General features: G+C 51.8%; 1 protein-coding gene across 5 annotated transcripts in view; it reads right to left on the bottom strand.

Moving 5' to 3' along the window:
• Nucleotides 1-2,089: 2,089 nt before the first annotated feature.
• UBAC1 (UBA domain containing 1) overlaps nucleotides 2,090-26,264 on the bottom strand; it is a 32,614-nt gene continuing 8,439 nt past the window's right edge. For 2 of the 5 annotated variants that reach the window (XM_065529857.2, XM_074016053.1), the window contains 8 exons: nucleotides 24,821-24,894; nucleotides 17,458-17,565; nucleotides 15,983-16,085; nucleotides 15,625-15,733; nucleotides 14,777-14,999; nucleotides 9,419-9,505; nucleotides 7,704-7,842; nucleotides 2,090-2,638 (listed from right to left, as the gene is read on the bottom strand). In XM_065529857.2, coding sequence (XP_065385929.1) covers nucleotides 2,523-2,638; nucleotides 7,704-7,842; nucleotides 9,419-9,505; nucleotides 14,777-14,999; nucleotides 15,625-15,733; nucleotides 15,983-16,085; nucleotides 17,458-17,565; nucleotides 24,821-24,894 — 959 coding nt within the window. In that variant the 3' untranslated portion in view covers nucleotides 2,090-2,522. Of the gene's footprint in view, nucleotides 2,639-7,703; nucleotides 7,843-9,418; nucleotides 9,696-14,776; nucleotides 15,000-15,624; nucleotides 15,734-15,982; nucleotides 16,086-17,457; nucleotides 17,566-19,705; nucleotides 19,909-24,820; nucleotides 24,895-26,264 lie in introns of those variants that run through there. The other 3 variants (XR_012424113.1, XM_074016051.1, XM_074016052.1) reach the window with 3 other exon arrangements.

The following is a 26,264-nucleotide window of genomic DNA, read 5'->3' as shown; positions in this document are numbered from 1 at the left end:
CATGGTAAAACCCTGTCTCTACTACAAATACAAAAATTAGCTGGCTGTGGTGGCGCACGCCTGTAATCCCAGCTACTCAAGAGGCTGAGGCAAGAGAACTGCTTGAACTCAAGAGGCAGAGGTTGCAGTGAGCTGAGACAGTGCCACCGCACTCCAGCCTGGGAGACAGAGAGACTCCGTCTCAGGAAAAAAAGAAAAAAACAAAACAAAACACAACACAACACAGGTCAGGCGCAGTGGCTCACGCCTGTAATCCCAGCACTTTGGGAGGCTGAGGCAGGCAGATCATGAGGTCAGGAGTTCCAGACCAGCAAGGCCAACATGGTAAAACCCTGTCTCTACTAAAAATACAAAAATTAGCTGGCTGTGGTGGCACACACCTGTAGTCTTAGCTACTCAAGAGGCTGAGGCAGGAGAACTGCTTGAACTCAAGAGGCAGAGGTTGCAGTGAGCTGAGACAGTGCCACCGCACTCCAGCCTGGGAGACAGAGAGACTCCGTCTCAGGAAAAAAAGAAAAAAAAAAAAAAAAAAGAAACACAGGCCAGGCTCAGTGGCTCATGCCTGTAATCCCAGCACTTTGGAAGGCAGAGGTGGGTGGATCACTTGAGGCCAGGAGTTCGAGACCAGCCTGGCCAACATGGCGAAACCCAGTCTCTACTAAAAATACAAAACTTAGTGAGCATAGTGGTGGGTGCCTATAATCCAAGCTACTGGGGAGGCTGAGGTAGGAGAATTGCTTGAGCCCAGGGGGTGAAGGTTGCAGTAAGTCAAGATCACGCCACTTCACTCTAGCCTGGGCAAACAGTGAGACTCCATCTCAAAAAAAAAAAATTAGACGTTGTGGCATGCATCTGTAATCCCAGCTACTCGGGAGGGTAAGATTCGAGAATCACTTGAACCTGAGAGGTGGAGGTTGCAGTAAGCCAAGATCAAGTTACTGCACTCCAGCCTGGGCAACAGAGTGAGACTGTCTTAAAAAACCCCGTCTCTACCGAAAATACAAAAAATTAGCCAGGCGTAGTGGCGGGCGCCTGTAGTCCCAGCTACTTGGGAGGCTGAGGCAGGAGAATGGCGTGAACCCGGGAGGTGGAGTTTGCAGTGAGCCGAGATCGCGCCACTGCACTCCAGCATGGGCGACAGAGCAAGACTCCGTCTCAAAGGAAAAAGAAAAAAGAAGTGAGATTTGTGGGCTGGGCACAGTGGCTCACACCTGTAATCCCAGCACTTTGGGAGGCCAAGGTGGGCAGATCACGAGGTCAGGAGATCAAGACCATCCTGGCTAACATGGTGAAACCCCGTCTCTACTAAAAATACAAAAAACTAGCCAGGCATGGTGGCAGGCGCCTGTAGTCCCAGCTATTCGGGACTAGGCGGGAGAATGGCGTGAACCCGGGAGGTGGAGCTTGCAGTGAGCCAATACCGCACCACTGCACTCCAGCCTGGGCGACAGAGCAAGATTCTGTCTCAAAAAAAAAAAAAAAAGTGAGATTCGCAACTTTCGAAAAGCATTTTTAGTATTTCTGCCCAAAGAGTTTAAACTAACTTTAGTTTTAAATCTAAACCTCAAAAACAATGAAGAGATCTAGACGTGTGAAGAGAAACATTTTCTGAAAACATTCTTACTGAGCTAAAATACAGCCAGAGCTCTGCTAAGGTTCCCACACCAGTGGGCAGGGAAGGGAAGAGGAGGGGCTGGTTCAGGAGAGAAGTTCAAAACAAACAGCTCGGAACTGACTGCTTCCAACAACAACGAGCAGGCTTCACAACAAACAAAACTCATTTTCTCACTTTAAGACACAGGTAATGGTAATGTTTTTTAAAACGAAGAAAAAGGAGGCGGCCAGAGGCAGGCAGGCGCTGCCGTGCTCAGGCCCAGCACCTGTGTCCCGGGAATACGGGCTCAGCTCCAGTCCCTTAAATCCAATACAACACGAGGCTTTGCCCACCAAACGACGCCACAAGACCGCCCACATGCTGCGGTGGCCCCGGCGCCCACTCCGGGTGGGAGCAGCGAGCACGGAGCCGTGGGGATGCAGCCTCCCAGGGACGAATGGGCTGCTTCTGCGGCACCAAGAAAAGACCAAGATAGGAAATAGGAAAAGGGATTTTATTAAAGAAAAGTCATCTGTGAGTGACTAAAGTAGCATGCTTGACGTTAACACTCTGGGTTGAAACCTACCTCCGTCAAATAACACGTGGACTCTCCAAGCAAACGTCTATGGGGCAATTCAAGCAGCGACTCAAGAGCCCAGAGGAGCACTGGAGAGGAGGCCATCACTCCACTTCCCAGCACGACAACCACTTTTTTGTAAACACCTGGCAGACGCTAAAAATACGGCTTTACACACGACCGTCACCGAAGTTTATAAGCAATAAGATCAGAGAGCGGGAGCAGCCGCGGCGCCTCTAACAGTCCAGGGCCGAGGTGCTGAAGGTGAGTTTCAGGTGAGGTCCGCTCTGCCCAGTCTCCGGCCGCGCCAGGGGGCTGCTGTGGCCGGACAGCCAAGTGGGACGGCGCCACCTACGTGCGATTTAGTGTCTGGAAGATTCTAGAGATCTGCAGCATGACGGGACCCGTTTCTGGATCATTCATCCACTGGGTGCTGTTCAGCGGGTTCTCTAGCATGTCTTCAAATGCTGCAGGGAAAACAGAGCCAGCCTGAGTGCCCATGCCCCCACTCAGCCAACAGGCACAGGCGTGACTTTCCTCTTCGGCAGCTTCCTAACGAAGAGGGTGTGTCTCCAATACAAAGGCCACACAGAGCTCACTGCTAAGTGTGCACTCTCAGGCTGAAACCCACCCAACTCTGTCAGATGCACCCATCAAATCAGATCTGATCACAAACAATCATGCACTCAATTCTGGCAGGTGGGCAGCATGACTGTGCATGCTCATGGCACCCACACTCTGGGCAGCTGTCTGGCAGCCGCCAGGGCTCAAAAATCATCTCCCCCAACAACTCCACTTCCAATCCCACCCCGAGAAGGTCAGCAGATGCAGAAAGGACACACAAAGACACTGTTGCAAAGTTAACAACAAACTGGAAAAACGTAATGCTCAGCCTTAAGAAAATTACTTCTTTAAAAAACCAGCGCGTTTAAAATGCAACACACCACTTCTTCAAAATGAAAACTTGGGTTTTAACAGCTTTACAAAACTGTTTCCCCCAAACAGGTGGATTTTAGCAAACAGCTCTCCACTCCACCCACTGTGAAGGAGCACACGTTCTGCTGGCTGCCGGCCCCTCTGCAGGATCGACGGCTCCATGCTGACCTGACACACAGGGATGCACTTCAGCGTAAGTGGCCCCAGGTCTACAGGCTCCAGGGACAGTGCTCACTACAGGAGTTCACAGCCATTCACGGCCCAGTAGCCTGTGGCTGAGCACAGAGCTCAGAGTGAACCCGACTTGGCTCTGTTCGTGATCGGAAACAACCCCCAGGCCCTGAAACAATCTCTGGTGTTCTGATTAAAAGTCCCCAAAAACCACTTTAAAATCTCTGAAAAAGCCAGGCGTGGTGGCTCATGCCTGTAATCCCAGCATTTTGGGAGGCCAAGGTGGGCGGATCACAAGGTCAGGAGATCGAGACCATCCTGGCTAACACGGTGAAACCCTGTCTCTACTAAAAAAATACAAAAAACTAGCCGGGCGCAGTGGCGGGCGCCTGTAGTCCCAGCTACTAGGGAGGCTGAGGCAGGATTATGGCGTGAACCCGGGAGGCGGAGCTTGCAGTGAGCTGAGATCAGGCCACTGCACTCCAGCCTGGGCGACAGAGCAAGATTCTGTCTCAAAAAAAAAAAAAAGAAAAAAGTCCCCAAAAACCACTCTTAAAATCTCTGAAAAAGCCAGGTGTGGTGGCTCACGCCTGTAATCCCAGCACTTTGGGAGGCCAAGGCAGGTGGATCACAAGGTCAGGAGATCGAGACCATCCTGGCTAACACGGTGAAACCCCGTCTCTACTAAAAATATAAAAAATTAGCTGGGCATGGTGGCAGGTGCCTATAGTCCCAAGCTACTCAGGAGGCTGAGGCAGGAGAATGGCATGAACCTGGAAGGCGGAGCTTGCAGTGAGTCGAGATCGTGCCACTGCACTCCACCCTGGGTGACAGAGCGAGACTCCATCTCAAAAAAAAAAAAAAAAAATCTCACAAAAAGTCCCAGAAAGACAATGACAACCTGATGTCTACGAGAACAAACTATAAGGTATGAAACAGCTGTTTCACACGCAGGGCGGGGAACTTAATTTCCCATTTCCTCTCAAAAACAGCAAAATAAATTCTGGAAGGATGAAAGAGTTGAACAAAAAGATAAAGAGTTAAATATGAAAAACCACACAGATGATTATTTATCTGAGAATTTAATTTTTTTGGAGACAACGACTTGCTTTGTTGCCCAGGCCGGAGTGCAGTGGCGTGATCACAGCTCACTGCAGTCTTGAACTCCTGGACTCAATGATCCTCCCACCTCAGTCCCCTGAGTAGCAGGGACTACAGGCACATGTGCCACCACTCCTGGCTGATTTTGCTTTTTTGTTTGTTTGCTTTTTTTAGTAGAGAGGAGGTCCTGCTATGTTAACCAGACTGGTCTTGAACTCCTGAGCTCAAGTGATCCTCTTGCCTCAGCCTCCCAAAGTGCTATGACTACAGGCATGAGCCACCATGCCCAACCTGAGGAAGGACTTTCTTCTCTATATCCTAACTTCTGTATGTCAGAAAATGCCACACAAAATTAGAGAGCAAAAACCGTTTACAATACGCAACAAAGGCAGATGTGCTTAACATCCAAGAAGCTATTAAGGAAGCTCCAGGATTAATATTGCAATAGAAAAACAGATGTGCCGGGTGCAATGGCTCATGCCTGTAATTCCAGCACTCTAGAAGGCAGAGGTGGGAGGCTTGCTTGAAGCCAGGAGTTCAATACTAGCCTGAGCAAAAAAAAAGAGACCCCATCTCAACAACAACAAAAAAATTAGCTGGGTATGGTCGTGTGTGCCTGTAGTCATAACTACCCAGGAGGATGACTTGAGCCCAGGAGGTCAAGGCTGCAGTGAGCTGTGATTGCACCACTGCACTCCAGCCTGGGTGACAAAGCAAGACCCTGTCTCCAAAAAAAGAAAGAAAACAAATAGATGATATGCATACACAATATGTAAAAGAAGAAATGCAATGACCAACAGAAAAGTATTCAACATTGCTAATACCAAAAAGAATACAAGTTAAAACAATGGAGGTCTTGTCTATGATATGGAGGTGGGCAAGTGTGTGTGCTGGGGGCAGATCTTGCATGGACAGTGGCGCCATCACTGCACTCTAGCCTGGGTGACAAAGAAAGAGTCTATATCTATTAGAAAAAAAAAAAAAAGTTCTTGGACAGACCCCAAGGCAGCACACACTAATATCCTAAGGTATACAAACAGCTGGAGAGCTAGGAGGAATATGCTTTCAGTGCGAAAGGAATCACTAAGAATAAAAACAAACTCACAAAAGTCCATTCTCAAGTTTTAGAATTTGGGTACAAAGAAGATCCCTACCTCACACCACACACATACTTCTAGGTAGATTATGGACTTAAATAAGAGAAACTTTTAAAATATTTGGAAAAAAATTTAAAAAAGGAAAACATTTCTGACTTTGGGATAGGAGGGTTTTCTTTTTTCTTTTTCCTTTTTTTTTTTGAGATGGAGTCTCGCTCTGTCGCCCAGGCTGGAGTGGAGTGGCACGATCTCGGCTCACTGCAACCTCTGACCCCCAGGTTTGAACAATTCTGTGCCTCAGCTCCGGAGTAGCTGGGATTACAGGTGCATGCCACCACACCCAGCTAATTTTTTGTATTTTTAGTAGAGACAGGGTTTCACGATCTTGGCCAAGCTGGTCTTGAACTCCTGATCTCGTGAGTCACCTGCCTCGGTCTCCCAAAGTGCTGGGATTACAGGCATGACCCACCACACCCCGCCATGGAAGGTTTTCTTTAAAGCTTCACATCCTAAAAAAAACCACCCTGAAAGATATCAAAACATGGGATTCTGCCCATCAGCATGAGTAAATAAGCCAAAAACTGAACAATGGCATCTGCAGCACAAATAAATGGGAAAAGGGTCAGCATCCAGGAGGTGAGGACCTTTCTGAATGAATAAGAAAACAATCCGGGCCGGGTGCGGTGACTCACGCCTGTAATCCCAGCACTTTGGGAGGCCGAGACGGGCAGATCACAAGGTCAGGAGATCGAGACCATCCTGGCGAACACGGTGAAACCCCGTTTCTACTAAAAAATACAAAAAACTAGCTGGGCGAGGTGGCGGGTGCCTGTAGTCCCAGCTACTCAGGAGGCTGAGGCAGGAGAATGGCATAAACCTGGGAGGCGGAGCTTGCAGTGAGCTGAGATCCGGCCACTGCACTCCAGTCTGGGCGACAGAGCAAGACTCGGTCTCAAAAAAAAAAAAAAAAAGAAAACAATCCAAGAGAAAAGAAGGCCAAACACTGAGCAGACGGTCTCTCACAGCCGAGGTTCTACAGATGGCCAATACACTTTTGAAAGAAGGCCAGCCTTCAAGATCAGGGCATGGCCATCACAGCTTCCAGAGACACTTCCAGCCTGCTTGGGTGGCAAAGGCCCTCCCAACATCCCGGAACTCAGCTCCCAGGGACCAACAGGTCTGTAATCCCAGCACTTTGGGAGGCCGAGGCGGGTGGATCATGAGGTCAGGAGTTTGAGACCAGCCTGGCCAACATGGTGAAACCGGTCTCTACTAAAATACAAAAAATTAGCCAGGCATGGTAATGCACGCTTATAATCCCAGGTTCTCAGGAGACTGAGGCAGGAGAATTGCTTGAACCTGGGAGGCAGAGGTTGCAGTGAGCCGAGATCACGCCACTGCACTCCAGCCTGGGTGACAAGGTGAGGCGCTGTCTCAAAAAATAAAAAAAAGGGGGGGGAACATCGGGACTGGCACCACATGCAGACAACCCAATGACCCCTGGATTCCCGGTGCCTTCCATCAACAAAATACTCCACAACCCCCACAAAGAACGCAGTCAGTCAGTCACAGAGGCCTGCTTAAAACGTGATTCTACTTACACAAAAGCAGTAACAAATGAGAGATTGTTTGAGGAGACACAAATATGGCAAAACTCTACAGGGAAGCAGAGAGGTAAGCCACGGCCACGGCGACGGCCAGGCTGGAGGGAGGGATGAGGTACGTAGGGGAGGGGCACCCCAGGCCCAGAGCTGAATGGCAGATACAAGGCTATTAGTTTTATCCTTCTTTAAAGTTACAACATCATATATACTTTTGCATGTAGGTATCTGACAATAAAAATAAACAATTGCCATCGAAGACCCTGAGGAACAGTAAGAGCAAAAGCCCACACCACGCCTTGTTCTCATGTGAGTTCCTAAGCTGCTGGTGTGGTCTCCACCCCGCTGGCCCTCGGAAAGCCACTGGCACTGGTTTTCTGAAGCCTGTGTCAGAGTCGTCGCGCAGGAGACAGTCACACCACGATCAGAACCTGACCTGTGGGCTCCATGGTGACGTAGCAGAGCTACACCCGCAGGATGCCAACCTGCATGGCAGGACGTGCTGCCAGCGCACGGCGATCCTCAGCGCTGGATCCTCCGCGTCGCCTCCACAGCACCCGCACGTCCTACGAGGGAACCAGCCAGCCTCCCCGACCCGTGACTTAGCGTAAAGAAGGCGCACATACCTAGCAATGTTTTTGGGTTGGTCAGGCCCAGCTGCACCACCGGGTTATCCAGGATGGCCTGAAAGAGAGGACTGTCGGGGTCGATGCCCTTGTCCAGCTCCTCCGGAGAGGGCTTCCGGTCCCCCAGCAGCCACTCGCACTGCAAAGCCAAGAGCACCAATGTCACTGTTAGCGCCTTCAGTGCCTCTGCAAGACGCCGCCAGCAGCAGGCACAACGGTTCCTGCACCTTTCTTTTTTTTTTTTTTTTTTTTTTGAGACGGAGTCTCGCTATGTCGCCCAGGGTGGAGTGCAGTGGCCAGATCTCAGCTCACTGCAAGCTCCGCCTCCCGGGTTTTTACGCCATTCTCCTGCCTCAGCCTCCCGAGTAGCCGGGACTACAGGCACCCACCACCTCGCCCAGCTAGTTTTTTTGTATTTTTTAGTAGAGACGGGGTTTCACCGCGTTAGCCAGGATGGTCTCGAACTCCTGACCTCGTGATCCGCCTGTCTTGGCCTCCCAAAGTGCTGGGATTACAGGCTTGAGCCACCGCGCCCGGCCTCCTGCACCTTTCTATTGAGCCCCCGAGGCTGATCTCACTGGAAGGGACCCTACCATGAAGACAAGCCCAGTCTGGATTCACTGCTGTGCATGTCAGACCAGGCCGGACTGAGAAGGAAGAGCTAGTCTGCTTTTCTCTGCAGACGCTGGCATTGCCCAGCTTGCCTGTGGTCCTGTTATGGGCAGTCAGTAGTGCTGGAGCCATGAGGACACAGGCTCCTCATCTCTGTCTTGGAGGTGTGAGCCACCAACTCCACTGGCAGGAGGGATGGTGGGGGGGTGTCGGCCACCACAGGGCCCTCCCCCAGCACAGCTCCATCAGCCCAGCTGGCACACGGGCACAGGACAGGAATCATTCTTAGAGTCAGTTTAATCAGATAAATGGGCTGGGTGTGGTGGCTCATGCATGTAATCCCAGCACTTCAGAAGCCAAAGCAGGAGGATCGATCGAAGCCAGGAATTCAAGATCGGCCTGGGCAACAAAGGGAGATCTCGTCTCTAAAAAACTAAAATCAATTAGCCGGGCATGGTGGTGCATGCCTGTGGTCCCAGCTACTCAGGAGGCTGAGGCGGGAGGATCGCTTGAGCCCAGGAGATCGAGGCTGCAGTGAGTGTGATCACACTGCTGCATTCCACCCTGGGGGACAGAGACCCTGACTCCAAAAAAATAAAAAACATAAAAAAAAAAGATAAATGAACAAATTATCCATCCATAAAATATGTACATATAAGGCACCCTTTTAAAAAGACAAAGCCTAGAATTCTGTATTTTTACATTTTTATACTGTTTGTGCCATCTATCCTATTATCTCACTTAAAGAGCCACACAGCCGGCTGCATGTGAAAATAGGGAAACACACGGCCTCTACCATGCCCGGGGCACTCATGAGTGAGGCTCCCAGCACTCACCCAGCCTGACACTCACTCACTACAGCCGACACTCATTCACTACAGCCCAACACTCACCACAGCCCGACACTCACTCATCACAGTCGACACTCACTCACTACAGCCCAACACTCACCACAGCCCGACACTCACTCACCACAGCCCGACACTCACCACAGCCCAACACTCACTCACCACAGCCCGACACTCACCACAGCCCAACACTCACTCACCACAGCCCGACACTCACCACAGCCCAACACTCACTCACCACAGCCCGACACTCACCGCGGCATTCTGTTGGTTGTTGTTCACTCTGAGGGCATCTATCACCTCCTTCTCATCGAATCCCATCTCCATCAGGGAAATGACGGCCTAGAGGACAGCACAGCTGTTAGCTCGCTGGGGGCAGCAGGAGGCCGAGGAACCAGTGCCCTGCGTGCAGAGAGGGGGCCCTGCTCCCCGGCACCCTAGCGGGGGGTGCTCCCAACAGCACTGCGGACGTTCTCCGTCCACGTTCTCTTTCCTCACAGCTCTACTGAAACAGATCTTGGTTTTCAGCATCCTAAAGCCGAAGAAGTGAAGAGTATGACTGTAGTTAGCAGAGCCAGGGGGTCAGTGCAGCTCCCAGGCTTGTCTTCAGGGAGCCACAGGTTGTGGGGAGAAGCCACAGGTTATGACAGGTAGAAATGCATCGCTTATGTGGACATGAGGCAGTCAGGCCAACTTCAGACCCTTTCAGGTTTGTCCAATGGCTGTGTGGATAAGACTGTCTCAGCAGCCACTGCAGGTTTACCCCAGAGGGGCTTGTTATCCAAGAATAAGTGGCATTAGAGAAAGGCCACGTCAGTAAATGCAATCTCAATAGAAACAAAAATGTCATTGTAATCCGTGAAAAAAGGTTTTATTCAGATTTTATCTTAGAAAAAAAGTCCTAAAACTAATTTTTTAATTTTAATATTGAACAAAACTTAAGCTACAACTAAACATATACTAATTCATTTTTGGGGAAGGGCGTACATTTTTCTGGACACAATTCATGTAACAAGATAATACATCCTTTACTCTGGAGATTTATAACACAATGTTAAAGGGGTCCGTTTTGAAAAAATATAAATAAATAAAAAGAAGGCTTTATCAAAATTTCAAGGGCCTCTCCTAATCCCTGAAAGGTCAGATCCCACTCTCTTGAAGCCCCCAGAGTCCTCTCCGTCTTTGTCAGTTTTCCGGCCACCATAAGGCTGTAAGTGTAGGGGTGCCGGCCCCACACAGCTCCCAGCACCACCCAGGCTGACTTCACGCAGCACCGCCCCCCACGGACCGTGCGCGTCCGCAGCCAGTCTGGACTGCATTGTCAGATGCTTTCAAGAGAACCTGGCAGAAAAAGACTTGAGCTGGGGTGGAGCTCAGGAAGGATGCTGGCTGGAGCTAAACTGTGTGCGTGATCAGGTCAAAAGTCCCAGCCAGGCGCACTGGCTCACGCTTGTAATCCCAGCACTTTGGGAGGCCGGGGCGGGAAGATCACCTGAGGTCAGGAGTTTGAGACCAGCCTGACCAACATGGGGAAGCCCCATCTCTACTAAAAATACAAAAATTAGCTGGGCGTGATGGCACACGCCTGTAATCCCAGCTACTCGGGAGGCTGAGGCAGGAGAATCGCTTGAGCCCGGGAAGTGGAGGCTGCAGTGAGTCGAGATCGTACCACTGTACTCCAGCCTGGGCAACACAGTGATACTCCATCTCAAAAAAGAAAAAAACTCCGTATCTTCTATTTATGGTCCTTCCTGAGACACATCCTAACTCCAGGAGCTCCAACAATGAACTTTGGAAGAACTCACCATACAATATTTTGGTATCAAAGTCATATAGAATAGCCTGGAATCTATTGAATTCAAGGACAGGATGCCCTTCTCACTAGCTTCAATAGGAAGCACTCTCCCTCATTTCTACCTCAGCCCAGGAAATGATGCCCCAGTACTCCTGAGGCAACACCTGGCAGCCCCCGCCCTCCCTCCCAGCCCATGGGGGCAAAGACTTGCTTGTGGGCAGCAATGGGAGAGGGGCCTTGCACTCACGGGCTGCAGGACCTCAGGCCCTGCCAGCTCTGCCCCCGGCCGGCAGGTATCCTGTCCACCACTGGAAAGGGAGGGGCAGCAGGAAATCTGTTTTGGCCTCAAGTCAGAGATCTCCAATCCTTTCTCGGTAACGAAGCTAATATCTCGATCTCTACTGGATACTTGCCTGATCTCAAGACTCATACAGAAACCAAAGGGTAGAAGGACTGATAGGCTGGCCCCTCAAGCCTTGACCACCTTGTAACCTTTTTCATCAAAGACATTCTACGGAATATTCTGACACAGAGAGATGACAGGAGGGAATGACAATGGGGAAGATCTTAGGAAAATGAGCACGTTAAGATTGTTAAGAATGAGCATATTATTTAACAAAAAGGCTTAAGACGGCAAGAAAGAATATGACTAACAACCTCCAAGAGACCGTGTAGCACCACAACACGGGAGAGTGCAAAGTCCAGCCTCAGCGCACAAGGGACCCAGCTGGAGAGTGGCCGCTCCGCCCGACAGGCTTCCAGGATCAGATGTGAACTTGGCTCCCTAGGAGACAAGCACAACGAGACACACTTTCTGCTAAACCTAGAAATGCTAGATAAAAATAAAACAGAAATGCTTTTAGGCTGGGCACAATGGCTCATGCCTGTAATTCCAGCACTTTGGGAGGCCAAGGCAAGAGGATCACTTGAAGCCAGGAGTTCAAGACCAGCCTGGGCAACACAGGGAGATCCCTATCTGTACAAAATTTTAGAAATTAAAAAATTAGCCCCGTTTGGTGGTGCGTGCCTGTAAGAGCTACTCAGGAGGCTGAAGTAGCATCATTCGAGCCCAGGAGGTCAAGGCTGCAGTAAGCCATGATTGTGCCACCACACTCTAGCCTGGGTGACAGAGTGAAACTGTCTCAAAAAAAAAAAAAAAAAAAGAGAAACTTTTAAATGCATAGCTAAACTCACAAGAAAGGGATATCCACAAGTGACAAAAACCAAGAAGGAAGAGACAGAAAACTAGCTCTGTGAAAGGGTGTGCACAGGGTCTAACGTCCACACACAGACAGAACGTGCGCCTTGGGCCCATGGGAGGTAGACAGTGGGAAATGAGACCCTTACTGAAAAACGAGGACCCTGAAAAGATGAGAAGATGGACTAGAAAAGCATTTGTCTCAATGGGATCTAACTAAACTGAAAAGCTTCTGCACAGCAAAAGAAACTACCATCAGAGTGAACAGACAACCTACAGAAGGGAACATTTTTACAATCTATCCACCTGACAAAGGTCTAATATCCATCATCCACATGGAATAAACAAATTTACAAGAAAAAAACAACCTCATTAAAAACTGGGCAAAGGACATGATCAGATACTTCTCAAAAGAAGACAGTTGGCCGGGCGCGGTGGCTCACTCCTGTAATCCCAGCACTTTGCGCGGCCGAGGCGGGCAGATCACTTGAGGTGAGGAGTTTGAGACCAGCCTGGCCATCATGGTGAAACCCTGTCTCCACTAAAAACACAAAAATTAGCTGGGCGTGGTGGGTGCGTGCCTGTAGTCCCAGCTACTCAGGAGGCTGAGGCAGGAAGAATTCAGCCTGGGCAACAGAGCAAGGCTCAGCATTACTGATCATTAGAGAAATGCAAATCAAAACCGCAATGAGATACCATCTCATGCCAATCAGAATGATGATTATTAAAAAGTCATGAAATTGGCCGGGCACGGTGGCTCAAGCCTGTAATCCCAGCACTTTGGGAGGCCGAGACGGGCGGATCACGAGGTCAGGAGATTGAGACTATCCTGGCTAACACAGTGAAACCCCGTCTCTACTAAAAAAATACAAAAAACTAGCCGGGCGAGGTGGCGGGCGCCTGTAGTCCCAGCTACTCGGGAGGCTGAGGCAGGAGAATGGCGTGAACCTGGGAGGCGGAGCTTGCAGTGAGCTGAGATCCGGCCACTGCACTCCAGCCTGGGCGACAGCGAGACTCCGTCTCAAAAAAAAAAAAAAAAAAAAGTCAAGAAACAACAGCTGCTGGTGAGGCTGTGGAGAAACAGGAACGCTTTTACACTGTTGGTGGGAACGTAAATTAGTTCAACCACCGTGGAAGACGTGTGGTGATTCCTCAAAGACCTAGAAACAGAAATACCATCTGACCCTGCAATTCCATTACTGGGTATATACCCAAAGGAATAACAGAAATCATTCTATTATAAAGATACATGCACACATATGTTCACTGCAGCACTATTCACAACAGCAAAGATACAGAATCAACCCAAATGCCCATGGATAAGAAAAGAAACTGGGTAGGCTGGATAAAGAAAATACGGGACATACACACCCTGGAATACTAGGCAGCCATAAAAAGGAACGAGATCACGTCCTTTGCAGGGTCATGGATGAAGCTGGAAGCCATTGTTCTCAGCAAACTAACACAGGAACAGAAAACCAAGCACCTCCTGTTCTCACTCATGAGTGGGGGCTGAACAATGAGAACACATGGACACAGCGAGGGGAACACCACACACCGGGGCCTGCTGGGGGCCCGGGGGAGGGAGGGCATCAGGATAAATAGCTAATGTATGCTGGGCTTAATACCTAGGTGATAGGTTGACATGTGCAGCAAACCACCATGGCACATGTCTACCTTTGGAACAAACCTGCACATCCTGCATATGTATCCCAGAACTTAAAATTAAATTAAATTTTAAAAGAAACAAAGAAAAGCGTTTGTCTCCACGGGACCCTGTGCAGGGAAGACCTGAGCTGTGAAGCCGGGGGTTACACTGCAGGACATGAGGGGCAGGGGCCCCACTCATCACCGGCAGAAGCAAACTCAGAATCACCCCAGGTGGATGTCTACAGCCTGGCCACAGGGAACTCCACGGAAGACACGAGCCCCGCAGGTGAGGCCACAGCACAACGTCACACACCCCAGGGAAACCATCAACGCCACATGTGAGACGAGAGCATGCGGATGGAAGCCCTGACGGAGCGGATCTGCCATCTGAGCATGTCGGAGAAGACGGAGACCTCCGAGGAGGAAGTAAGACCCGAATCAAAACAGGAGAGAAGGAAGAACGGGGACATGAGGTGCGGGCGAGGAAGGTCCACACACACAGGCGCAGGGACCCTGCAGCCCTGCAGACCGCGCCATGGAGGCGGGTGGCCAGCCTGAGCGGCCCCTCGTTCACAGACACCCACCACAGCAGATGACCCTCCCGGTCTCTGAGCAGGACCCCCACCCCGCAGACACACGGCTAAATAGGGGCGGCTTGTGGACATGAGTGGTCAGCAGGAACTGTAAAATGTCGTTTTTCAAAAGGTGACGAATGTGGCAACAGAGAGGAAACTGGGGTGCCTGGATTCAAGCCAGGATAACTTACAGGGGTGCTCAGAAACTCGGGCCGCGGTCCAGGCTCGCCACTTCCCAGGCCCGCCTATAAACCCCCTTCCCCAGCTTCTCTCTCTCCTGGGACATGAGCCGGCTCAGCCCAAGGTCAGCCACACAGCCCCAGCCTCCTTTCCGTGGCGCCACCTCAAGGGAAGACATGGCGACTCTGCCTGGCGACAGGTCTAGTAACACATACCCGAGCATCAGCCCGAAACTCCCTTTTCCTCCGGATCTTCTTGAAGATTTCCGTGAGCTCATCTCTGGCCTCCTCGTCGGCGGTGCCGGCTTCTGCGGCAGCCTCAGGGGCGGCTGCGGTGGCCCCCTCAGCCCCTGAGGGAGCCTGGCCCGGAAGAGGCATGTCTATGGTCGGATCTTCTGCGTGTTCAATTAGCCACTCCATGGCCTGAGGCACCGACATGCTGCAAGGCAAGAGACTCTTTCCAACACCCCCAGGCTAACGGACTGGGGCCTTCGCCTCCTGTCCATTCCCAAGAGCCTCTGCTATGGTAGTGACTTCTCCAGCATCAGCTGGTGGCCCTTATAATGAGAACCTGAATGAACACAGGTGCAACGGAAGCTCTGGTCCTTGCCTCAGACTACCTTGAGACCCTGGGCAGAAACAGAAGCCCGTCTAAGGAGACGCAAGTGGACCAGGAGGTCTCTGCTGGGAGCTTAGGGATGGAGCGCCCCCGGCTGCCCCTGGATCTCGGATTATTCGTTTTAGATCTGAACACAGAAGCAGGACCAGTAGCTCACACGGAAATCCTGAGAAGATGTTAGAGGCCGTGTTCCTGCTACGAACGGGCTTCACCTTGAGTTCTCATACAACGGCCCAAAGAGAATTTATACAACGACTGCTCTGCCACATTCACCCCCAAAACGCTTTGCAGGCCCATATTTAAGGTACCTCTTGAAAACCCCACACGTTAGAAAAGATTCAGTCAAACAAAGAGTTTAGGGTAGGAGGACGTCACCCACGGTGGGAGCCCCACAAGACCAGGCCCCACGTGTCTCCGGCAAGGGAAGGAGGTGGCCCCCACGCACTGGTTCAGCTGAAGGGCCTTGGTGGCTCTGTTCTCCGGAAAGCCCATCTCCGTGAGCTGCCGCAGGGCAGCCTCGTCCACGCGCTCATCCTCGTCCTCGTCCAGCATCGCTGCAGGGGGAGACGACAGGGCCATGAAGGCTCCAGCCTCAGGCCCAGGGGCCTTATCTGAGCACAAACATTTTCAGGAATGATCTGTCTGAGCTCTGCCTGCCCGCCCTCAGGCGTATCAACAGGAGCTGCCGGTGAGGCAGGCCCCAGGCCCTCAGCACAGAGGTTCTGGTGGTGCGTGAGCTGCAGACGCTCCCCCAGGCAGGCAGCGAACCACGCCTGGAATGCAGCATCAGGGCTGACTCATACCATTCGCCTTCTTAAACAGTTCCACCGCATCTGGGTTCAGTGCTAACAGCTTCTGCGCCACCTCGATGAGAGACACCAAGATCTTCCGGAGTTCTGTCTGGAACTGCAGTGAAAAAAAAGGAGATCAATTCTCTAAATGTCCCGCAAACCTACTTGGACCTATGGCTTGCTCCCATCCTGGAACTCCGATCCTCAGAGTCGAGATGACACTGCTTTCCTGCAAGAAGCAGGATCAACTGAGGGCAAGGCAGGGGATCGGCAGGGCCAGGGGCCTCCCTGAAGGTGGGACTGAAGCCAGTGGAAAGGGACAGGAACGCCCGGTGGCAGTCACTCAGTGCTGGCCTGATACTCAGCCCGTGCCCAGTGAGGAAACCGTCGGTCCAGCCAACTGAAGACCCTCTCTGGCTTCACTGAAGAAAACAGAATCATCTGAGGCTCCACGCCCCTGAGTCTGCCGGCCCCCGGTGGAGGCATGCCTGCCACACAGCGGTGGCCATCACTGTCCTCCCCAGGCAGGACAAGTGGTGGGACGGAAGAGACGCCCTCCAGAACAGCTAGAGGTCAGGTGTCAACTGTCCCTTCTCTCACACAAGTGTGAGCCCTGGTGTGGATCCCACACTAGAGAAACACCTCTGAGCTGGACACACACAGGATGGGAGACACACAGGCTGGCTGCTGGGGAAAAGTCACCATGCCCTGGTCGGCACAGAACTCTCTGGAAGAGACACCAAGAGGTTCATTCCTAAAATGAAACAGGGGTTATGGCAGCAGTGCCCTTAGGTCGGACTGGCATCGGATGACGTTGGAAGCCAGCCGTCCTCCCACCCCAGCACAGCACGTGCCCCACTGCTGGGGCGTCCACGTGAGCACTGCAAACACTTTTCTTTTTTAACTGACAACGTTCTGATCCAAAATAACTCACGGGTTCAGATTTTTTTTTTTTTCTTGAGACAGAGTTTCGCTCTTGCTACCCAGGCTGGAGTACAGTGATGCGATCTCAGCTCACTGCAACCTCTGCCTCCCGGGTTCAAGCGATTCTCCTGTCTCAGCCTCCTGAATAGCTGGGATTACAGGTGCCCACCACCACGCCCGGCTAATTTTTGGTATTTTTAGCAGAGACGGGGTTTCACCATGTTGGCCAGGCTGGTCTCGAACTTCTGACCTCAGGTGATCCGCCCGCTTTGGGTGCAGAATTCTATCTAAACATTTCTGCCAAACTCAGGGCCGGACTGACGTTTTCCCAGGGGTATCTATCTTTCCAGCCCTGCCTTCAGATGGCTTTCCAACTCTTACTTGGAAATAATTTTTGATTTACAGAAAAATGCAAAACAGTGCAGTCCTATAGACCCCCTCATTGACTTCCCCAAATACTCCTAGAGAATCTCCTCTTGCTGCCCCGCCCTGCGGGAACCCCCCACGGCAATCCCCCACATGGGGACCCCACGCGCCCGCCGCCGCTCTGGGCCGACACTTACATCTCTCATGTTGGTCTGGACCGCGGCCCGGTCCATGTTGTAGGAGGGCAGGTTGGCGGTGGCCCGGAGTATGGCCTCTTTATCTGGAGCTTTCTGGTCTTGTTTTTTCTACACAGAAAAGTAATCAGAAAGTCAGACATGAACATAACAGCACCAAAAAGCAAGATGATGAAAACTGAACCAGCAGAGCTCTGCCCAGGAAAGACTCCGTCTCCTTTAGGAGCCAGAGGTGTAAACTCCTTGATGAGCTGGGGGAGCCTGGAGAGTTCTGGGCAAGGCCCAGGGACAGCAGACGTGTCCTCAGCGCCTGCTCTGCGGTAAATGAGAGTGAAGCGGTAGGTGAGGGGCAGAGCAGGAGCAAGGGTCACAGAACGACAACCACACGGGGGCTGTGGCAGGGCTGGGGCAAGGGAGGCGACTCCAGAAGAACCACCCAGGCTGCAGCTGAGCCCTGAGGCCAAAATCACCAACTCATCTCTGCTCCTTCTGGAAGCTCCTGACGGGCAGTTACGGCAGCAGAAACTCACGAGAACAAAAGTGATGGGAGAGGAACAGAACCGGAAGAGTGACAGCACATTCTCAGAAGACGGCAGAGGATGAGGATGGAGGGATCAGCGGAGCTACGAAGGCTCAGGCCAAGAGCAGAGCATGGACGCAAGACCATTCCAGCCTCCGAGAACTGCATCGGTGGCAGGGGACGGGGAGCAAGACCATTCCAGCCTCCGAGAACTCCATCGGTGGCAGGGACGGGGAGCAAGACCATTCCAGCCTCCGAGAACTGCATCGGTGGCAGGGACGGGGAGCAAGACCATTCCAGCCTCCGAGAACTGCATCGGTGGCAGGGACGGGGAGCAAGACCATTCCAGCCTCCGAGAACTGCATCGGTGGCAGGGACGGGGAGCAAGACCATTCCAGCCTCCGAGAACTGCATCGGTGGCAGGGGACGGGGAGCGAGCCTCAGGAGCTAGGACTCCATCCTCCCCCACCCTGCCCTGCGCTCCCCTGCCATCCAGTCCTGCCGGCAACTCCCAGAGAGCTGGGCTTGAGACCCCGGGCCAGAAGCCCTCGGCTCATGAGAGGGAAAGCGGCACCCCCAGCACCCTCGACAGGGAGACCCAGCAGCAGGGGAGTGGGGCAGACACAGCCATGAGGTGGGAGGGGGCAAAATGGCAGGGTCTGCACCCAAAGGGCAGTGCCCCAGCCAGCCACCCAGTCCCAAAGCACTGCTAACAAGATCCAGAGCCTCTGGAAGGTGGCATTCAGCCACAGACAGCCGGCCAGACGTTTGAGGAAAGCTTCCAGAACAAAAGACAAAAACCCAAATAAAAACAGGAACAGGCTGGGCGCAGCGGTGCATGCCTATAATCCCAGCCCTTTGGGAGGCCGAGGTGGGTAGATTACTTGAGGTCAGGAGTTCGAGACCAGCATGGCCAACATGGTGAAACCCCATGTCTAATAAAAATACAAAAATAAGCCGGGTGTGCTGGTGCACGCCTGTAATCCCAGCTACCCGAGAGGCTGAGGCAGGAGAATCGCTTGAACCTGGGAGGTGAGCTGAGATCACAACACTGCACTCAAGCCTGGGTGAGTGACAGTGAGACTCCGACTGAAAAAAAAAAAGAAAAGGAACAACAGAAAGCAGCACAAAGTGAGGAGCCAGCAGGGAAGACGACAGTGGTTATGAGCCAGGACACACGGCCCGCAGAGGAACACACGAGAACACTAGAAGACATCCGAGGAGGAGAACCGGCTTAGGAATTTAAATACGTTACAGCCAGATCAAAAACGCTACAGAATGCTTAGAAGATAAAGCAAGGAATCCCTCAGAAAACAGGCCTGCCGGCCAACTCATAAGTGTTACAGAAAGAGAAAAGAAAACAAGGAGATCAAAAAACCAATTCAGGACATTTTCCAGGACTAAATCTCCCAGAACTCAAACATCTGAATTTCCAGAGTCAATGCGCCAGGAAGAGCGAAGAGAGAAAGACCCGCAGCAGAGACACCGTGGAACATCCCAGAACGCTACAGCACACCAGATGGCAGAAGGTTCTAGAAGGAGCAGAGGAAGGGGAGGCCTCGGCTGGTGCTGGGAGGAGCGGCTCAGAGCTGCCTCGTGTGCTGCACACGGCGGTGCCCCCTCCACAGCTCCTGTGCTGGAATGCAAGGCCTCAAGATGGTTTCTCCTCCCGGGCACTAGAGGAAGTCAGGCTCCACCAGACCAAGGGACAGGTCGAGAAGAACAAGACACCTGGTCCTGCGGCAGGCAGAACTCGAGGACGGCGGCACGCTCCCCGTGCCTGGCAGTTGCCCGTGCGTGGCTGCAGAGCATGAGCAGGAGGACACAGTCCACTCTGGGTCAGGTTACATCACGCGGCACAGCCGACTCTGGAGAAAGAGCATGATCCTTGGTGGGCCTCACCTAATCAGACAGGTCCTTAAAAGGGATGGGTCTCTTTCTGGAAAGAGAGATTCAACACTTCAGAAATCCCGCTCCTGGCTCTGAAGGAGGAGGAGGCTGTGTGGGTAGGAATGCGGGCCACGCCCAGGCCCTGAGAGCAGCCCCCAGCCGGCAACCAGCAAGAAAATGGGTCGGAACTGGACTCTGCCAACCGCCGGAAGACCTCAGAAGCAGAATCTTTCCCAGCCTCGGAAAGGAAGGCAGCCCTTCAGCACCCTGAACACAGCCCTCGGCACTCTGATTTCAGCTCGAGACCCTGAGCACAGAAACCAGCTGAACTCACCCAGCCAGACTTCTGCCCTACAGAACTGCAAGCTACAAGCCGAGTGCTGTTTTAAGCGCCTACGTGCGTGGCGATTTGTTGCGTGGCAACGGAAAACTTGCACAGACTTAGCAAACTCTACCACAGGAGACAGGCAGGAAAGCCAGGCTGTGCAGCAGGCCTGGAAGGCAGCGACTCAGACAGATGCGCAGGCCAGAGGGATCTGGAGGGACAGCCCCAGGAGAAAGGGAAGGCCCCGGCGACCTGACATCTGTGCCCATGTTTCCAGAAGCTTTATCAGCTCTGTGGAAGAGCGTGAAAAAATGAGCGATAAGCCTACAAGAAACTCAACAAGCAAACGAAAGGAAGAGGCAAGTATTAATTCCAGGAAAAACAAAGTTGTGTGAGAAGGATGGATAATCTTAATCTATTTTGCTCACAGCTGAAAACTACACTTCAATTATAATAGTAATGAAAGCCCTGAGATCTTCAACCAGCATTATAATCTAACCCTCAAGGGAGGAGAAGGAGGTACTACAGTTTCTTCATCAAGAAGTCAATAGAGACTGGCCGGGCGCGGTGGCTCAAGCCTGTAATCCCAGCACTTTGGGAGGCCGAGACGGGCGGATCACGAGGTCAGCAGATCGAGACCATCCTGGCTAACCCAGTGAAACCCCGTCTCTACTAAAAAATACAAAAAACTAGCCAGGTGAGGTGGCGGGCGCCTGTAGTCCCAGCTACTCGGGAGGCTGAGGCAGGAGAATGGCGTAAACCCGGGAGGCGGAGCTTGCAGTGAGCTGAGATCCGGCCACTGCACTCTAGCCTGGGCGACAGAGCGAGACTCCGTCTCAAAAAAAAAAAAAAAAAAAAAAGAAGTCAATAGAGACTAAAGTTGGTCATTCAAGGAATAATAATATACACTTATTATTTAGAAATCAGGAAGAGAATTGTTAAACATAAAAAGAGTTATGAGTGGTTGGGCCAGGCGTGGTGGCTTACGCCTGTAATCCCAACACTTTGGGAGGCCAAGGTGGAAGAGACCACCTGAGCCCAGGAGTTCAAGACCAGCCTGGGCAACACGGCGAGGCCCCATGTCTAAAAAAAGATGTAAAAATTAGTAAAGTGTGGTGGCACACACCTATAGTCCTAGTTGCTTTACTCCTGGGGCTGAGGGAGAAGGATCACTTAAGCCCAGGAGGCAGAGGTTGCAGTCAGGTGAGATCATACCACACACTCCAGCCTGATGTGCACTGCCTGGCTTGTGCCAACACGCCCAGCTAATTTTTTATGTTTTTTGTAGAGACAGGGTTTCATCATGCTGCCCAGGCTGGTCTCAAATTCCTGGGCTCAAGTGATCCTCCCACCTCAGCCTCCCAAAGTGCTACGACTACAGGCGTGGGCCACTGCACCCAGCCAAGACCACTAATTCTTATTAAAAGATTTGTAGTATTATTTGACCTTTTAAAAACATACGTCACTTTGACTTACAAATTAATTCATAAATACAAAAATTAGCTGGGTATGGTGGCACACACCTGTGGTCCCAGCTACTCGGGAGGCTGAGGCAGGAGGACTCCTTAAGCCCAGGAGGTCAAGGTTGCAATGAGTTATGATTGTACCACTGCACTGTGGCCTGGGCAACAGAGTGAGATCCTGTCTCTGAAACAAAACCAAAAACTAAACTAAAAATTAATTTAGGCCAGGCGCGATGACTCATGCCTGTAATCCTAGCACTTTGGGAGGCTGAGGCAGGTGGATTACCTGAGGTCAGGAGTTCGAGACCAGCCTGACCAACACGGTGAAACCCCGTCTCTTGTAAAAATACAAAAAATTAGCCGGGCGTGGTGGCACGCACCTGTAATTCCAGCTACTCGGGAGGCTGAGGCAGGAGAATCATTTGAACCTGGGGGACAGAGGTTGCAGTGAGCCAAGATTGCGCCACTGCACTCTAGCTTAGGTAACAAGAGCGAAACTCTGTCTCAAAAATAACAATAATAATAATAATAAATTCATAAAAATATGAATTGATATCTTATAATGTTTCAGTTTGCAAATATTTGAAGAGAAAAGGTAAGCTCCTCAAGTTAGCTCCAAGCTACCCATCCAAGGGTCTGTGGGGCAGTGGCTATCCGGTCAGACACCACTGTTTATATTAGTTACGGGCCTGTAAGTCTGAACACCAACGGTCAAACTGTAATCTGAGAACTGTGAATGCTGCCTGCAGCAGTTCCCAGAAACAGGCCTGACTCAGGGACAGGCGGAGGCAGGCCCAGATCTGTCCACTGCAGATGGGTGGGGCGGCAGCCTGTGTGTTACTCATGCGTGGCTAGGTGTGGCTGAAGATAAGGAGGGGACCCAAGCCCAGGGCGCTCTTCCTGGGGACCCGTGGTCCCAGAGAAACCCAAAAATAGCTTATGCACTCCCAGGCATGGGCCTGGCCCAAAAGAGTTGGGCCCGCTGCTTCTCTGCGGTGAACACTCTCCTTAGCCTCTCAAAGCACGAGTAAGAAACTCTACCCTCGAGATGAGTAATGCAAAGACAGCAGGGGAAAGTGGCTGCCCTTCTTGCCAGCAGGCTCCACGCTCGGCCCGGACTCGGGCCCTGCTGTGGGGTAGGACGTGCCACTTGCAGAACGCATCTTCCTCTGCTCAGTGAGCTTTCCAAAGTGTGAGCTTCTGGGGCAGCCAGCAAACACCACGCTGCACGGTTCTCCTAAGGGACACGCGTGAGTGGACGGCGCAGACCACGAGTCGATAACGTGTGTGTGAATGTACACACCAAGGCCATCCAGTTCTGTTTTGCAAGAAACAGACAAGACAGGCAGAACTCAGCCCCTCTTAGTATGAAGAGTGCAGGCTGAGTGTCCCCCATCTGAAACGCCTGGGGCCAGAACCCCTCTTAGTATGAAGAGTGCAGGCTGAGGATCCCCCATCTGAAACGCCTGGGGCCAGAACCCCTCTTAGTATGAAGAGTACAGGCTGAGTGTCCCCCATCTGAAATGCCTGGGACCAGAACTGGTTCGGATTTCGGGTTTTTTCAGATTTGGGAATATCTGCATTCCAAATAATAAACTCGAAAAGCACCAACGAGCACTTCCATTAAGTGTCATTTCGGCACTCAAAAAGTTTCGGACTGCGGTGCATGTGGATTTTTGGATGGGGATGCCGAGCCTGTGTGGTGTGAGGCGCAGCTTGTCGCGAGTGCTCCCTCGCCGGCCACTCTCTGCACGCGCAGCCCTTATTCCGTGTGGAGGTTGGTTACCAACTTCCCTCCGTTTTTCTGTCAGGACCGACTTGGCTGCTTGAGAAGAGGAGGGAACGGGAGCACACGCAGGTGAAGGCGGACAGCAGCACGGGAGTGAACTGTCACGCAGGATGTGCCCCTACTCTCCTCTCTGTCTCAAACAACTCAGAGGCAGGTTTTCTTTTTTTTTGTTTTTTTTTTTTTTTTTTTTGAGACGGAGTCTCGCTCTGTCGCCCAGGCTGGAGTGCAGTGGCGCGATCTCGGCTCACTGCAAGCTCCGCCTCCTGGGTTCCCGCCATTCTCCTGCCTCAGCCTCCTGAGTAGCTGGGACTACAGGCGCCCGCCACCGCGCCCGGCTAATTTTTTGTATTTTTAGTAGAGACGGGGTTTCACCGTGGTCTCGATCTCCTGACCTTGTGATCCGCCCGCCTCGGCCTCCCAAAGTGCTGGGATTACAGGCGTGAGCCACCGCGCCCGGCCCAGAGGCAGGTTTTCTGTGCTGGTCCCGTGAGCAGGGACCAGGACTGACATGGATTAAACAGGCTCTGCCAGGAGAGAGAACCCCTTATAACCACATCTACTGTAAATGGCAAATATGTGGGTTGGTGAACAACTAGTATGGACAACTTCTTTATAATTCTTTTTTAAAATTATTTATTTATTTATTAAATTTTGAGATGGAGTCTCACTCTGTTGCCAGGCTGGAGTGCAGTGGCACGATCTCGGCTCACTGCAACCTCTACCTCCTGAGTAGCTGGGACTACAGGTGCGCGTCACCACGCCCAGCTAATTTTTTTGTATTTTTAGTAGAAACGGGGTTTCGCCATATTGGCCAGGATGGTCTCGATCTCTGGGATTACAGGCATGAGCCACCGTACCCGGCCTATAATTATTATTTTTTTCTTTTTTTTTGAGACAGAGTCTCGCTCTGTTGCCCAGGCTGGAGAGCAGTGGCATGATCTCAGCTTACAGCAAGCTCCACCTCCCAGGTTCACACGGTTCTCCTGCCTCAGTCTCCCAAGTAGCTGGGACTACAAGCACCCACCACCATGCCCAGCTAATGTTTTGTATTTTTTTTTTTTTAGTAGAGACAGGGTTTCATGGTGTTAGCCAGGATGGTCTCGATCTCCTGACCTTGTGATCCACCCGCCTCGGCCTCCCAAAGCGCTGGGATTACAGGCGTGAGCCACAGCGCCTGGCCATTTTTTTGTATCTTTTTTAGTAGAGACGGGGTTTCACCATGTTAGCCAGGATGGTCTCAATCTCCTAACCTGGTGATCTGCCCACCTCGGCCCCCTAAAGTGCTGGCATTACAGGCGTGAGCCACCGCACCTGGCCTATAATTCTTAAATGTAAACTTCTACCAATCAAGGTCCCCAATTGCAAACTTTGAAATTTACCTTTTCTTCTGCTGAGACCTCAGCCATCTTGGGAAGTGGTGATGGAGCACGCTTTTTTATCAATAATAGGACGTCTAGAAAAAACAACATGTATATCCATCACACTGGTTATCGTTTCATATCCACAGAACGGCATAAAGGGTGCTAGATGCCCTGAGAACAGAACAGCAGGGGTTCGGCCAGGCACAGTGGCTCCCATCTGTAATCCTAGCACTTTGGGAGGCTGAGGTGGGCAAATCACCCAAGGTCAGGCGTTCGAGACCAGCCTGGCCAACACAGTGAAACCCCATCTCTACTAAAACTACAAAAATTAGCCGGGCGTGGTGGCGCACACCTGTAATCCCAGCTACTCAGGAGGCTGAGGCAGGAGAATCACTTGAACCCGGGAGGCGGAGGTTGCAGTGAGCCGAGCACCACTGCACTCCAGCCTGGGCGACAGAGCAAGACTTCGTCTTAAAAAAAAAAAAAAAAGAAGAAGAAGAAGAAGAAGAGCAGGGCTTCAGCTGGGTGCAGCGGCTCACTCCTACAAGCCCAGCACTCTGACAGGACGAGGCAGGCGGATCACTTGAGCCCAGGAGTCCAAGACCAGACTGGACAACATGGCAAGACCCCATCTCTACGAAAATACAAAAAATAGCTGCACATGGTGGCACATGCCCACAGTCCCAGCTACTTGGGAGACTGAGGTGAGAGGATTGCTTGAGCCCAGGAGGTCAAGGCAGCGGTGGGTCTGACTGTGCCTCTGTACTCCAGCCTGGGTGACTGAGCGACACCATGTCTCCAAACAGCAGGGATTCCTTTGGTCTCCCCAAACCAAGGATCTACGCCAGCCTTCCCTCACTTTTTCAGGACGTCTGCGTGGCCCTAGCTGAGGTACAAGCTCCCAGGCCTGGCACAAAGCCCCAGGTGACCCGTGGCCCCAGAGGCGTGCACAGCATGGCCCCAGTAATTGTGCAACGAATTGGTGACAATCCTGCACGGGGCCCTCATTTTCACCAGCTCAGTTTTGAAAAAGTCTGTGAGGCCGGAGAGTTTACTCTCAACCCTCGGAGGTCAAAACTTGAGATGTGGCTCATCCTCAGCCCACGACAGTGACCACCCCCCACTGGCTTGGAGCTTGATGGTCACCTCAGTGGGTATCTGTTAGCAAAACTTCCAGGATTTTCAAAGCAGCTTACTTCAAGGAATTCCATCAGTAAAGGCATTATTTGAATGACATAACCAAAACCGATGTTAGCTCTTCAAGTGCCTCCAGACACAAAACCATAAGCAATCAAATGGACGTGTGTGTCTAACACTGCACTGGGATGCTGACAACAATCCCCACAACGAAGGTGAAAGCTGCAGAGCCCCTGGAGTCTCTCGCTTTGCTCCAAACAGAACTAAAAGCAAAATGCACGTGTGGTGTCTCAAATGTCTGCTGCTTGTTCCATTTCAATTTCTG

This window comes from Macaca fascicularis, chromosome 15, assembly GCF_037993035.2.
Source record: "Macaca fascicularis isolate 582-1 chromosome 15, T2T-MFA8v1.1".
In the NCBI taxonomy this organism is placed as follows: domain Eukaryota; kingdom Metazoa; phylum Chordata; class Mammalia; order Primates; family Cercopithecidae; genus Macaca; species Macaca fascicularis.
Note: the sequence above shows the minus strand (reverse complement) of the source record. Positions and strands in the feature narration are given on the sequence as shown.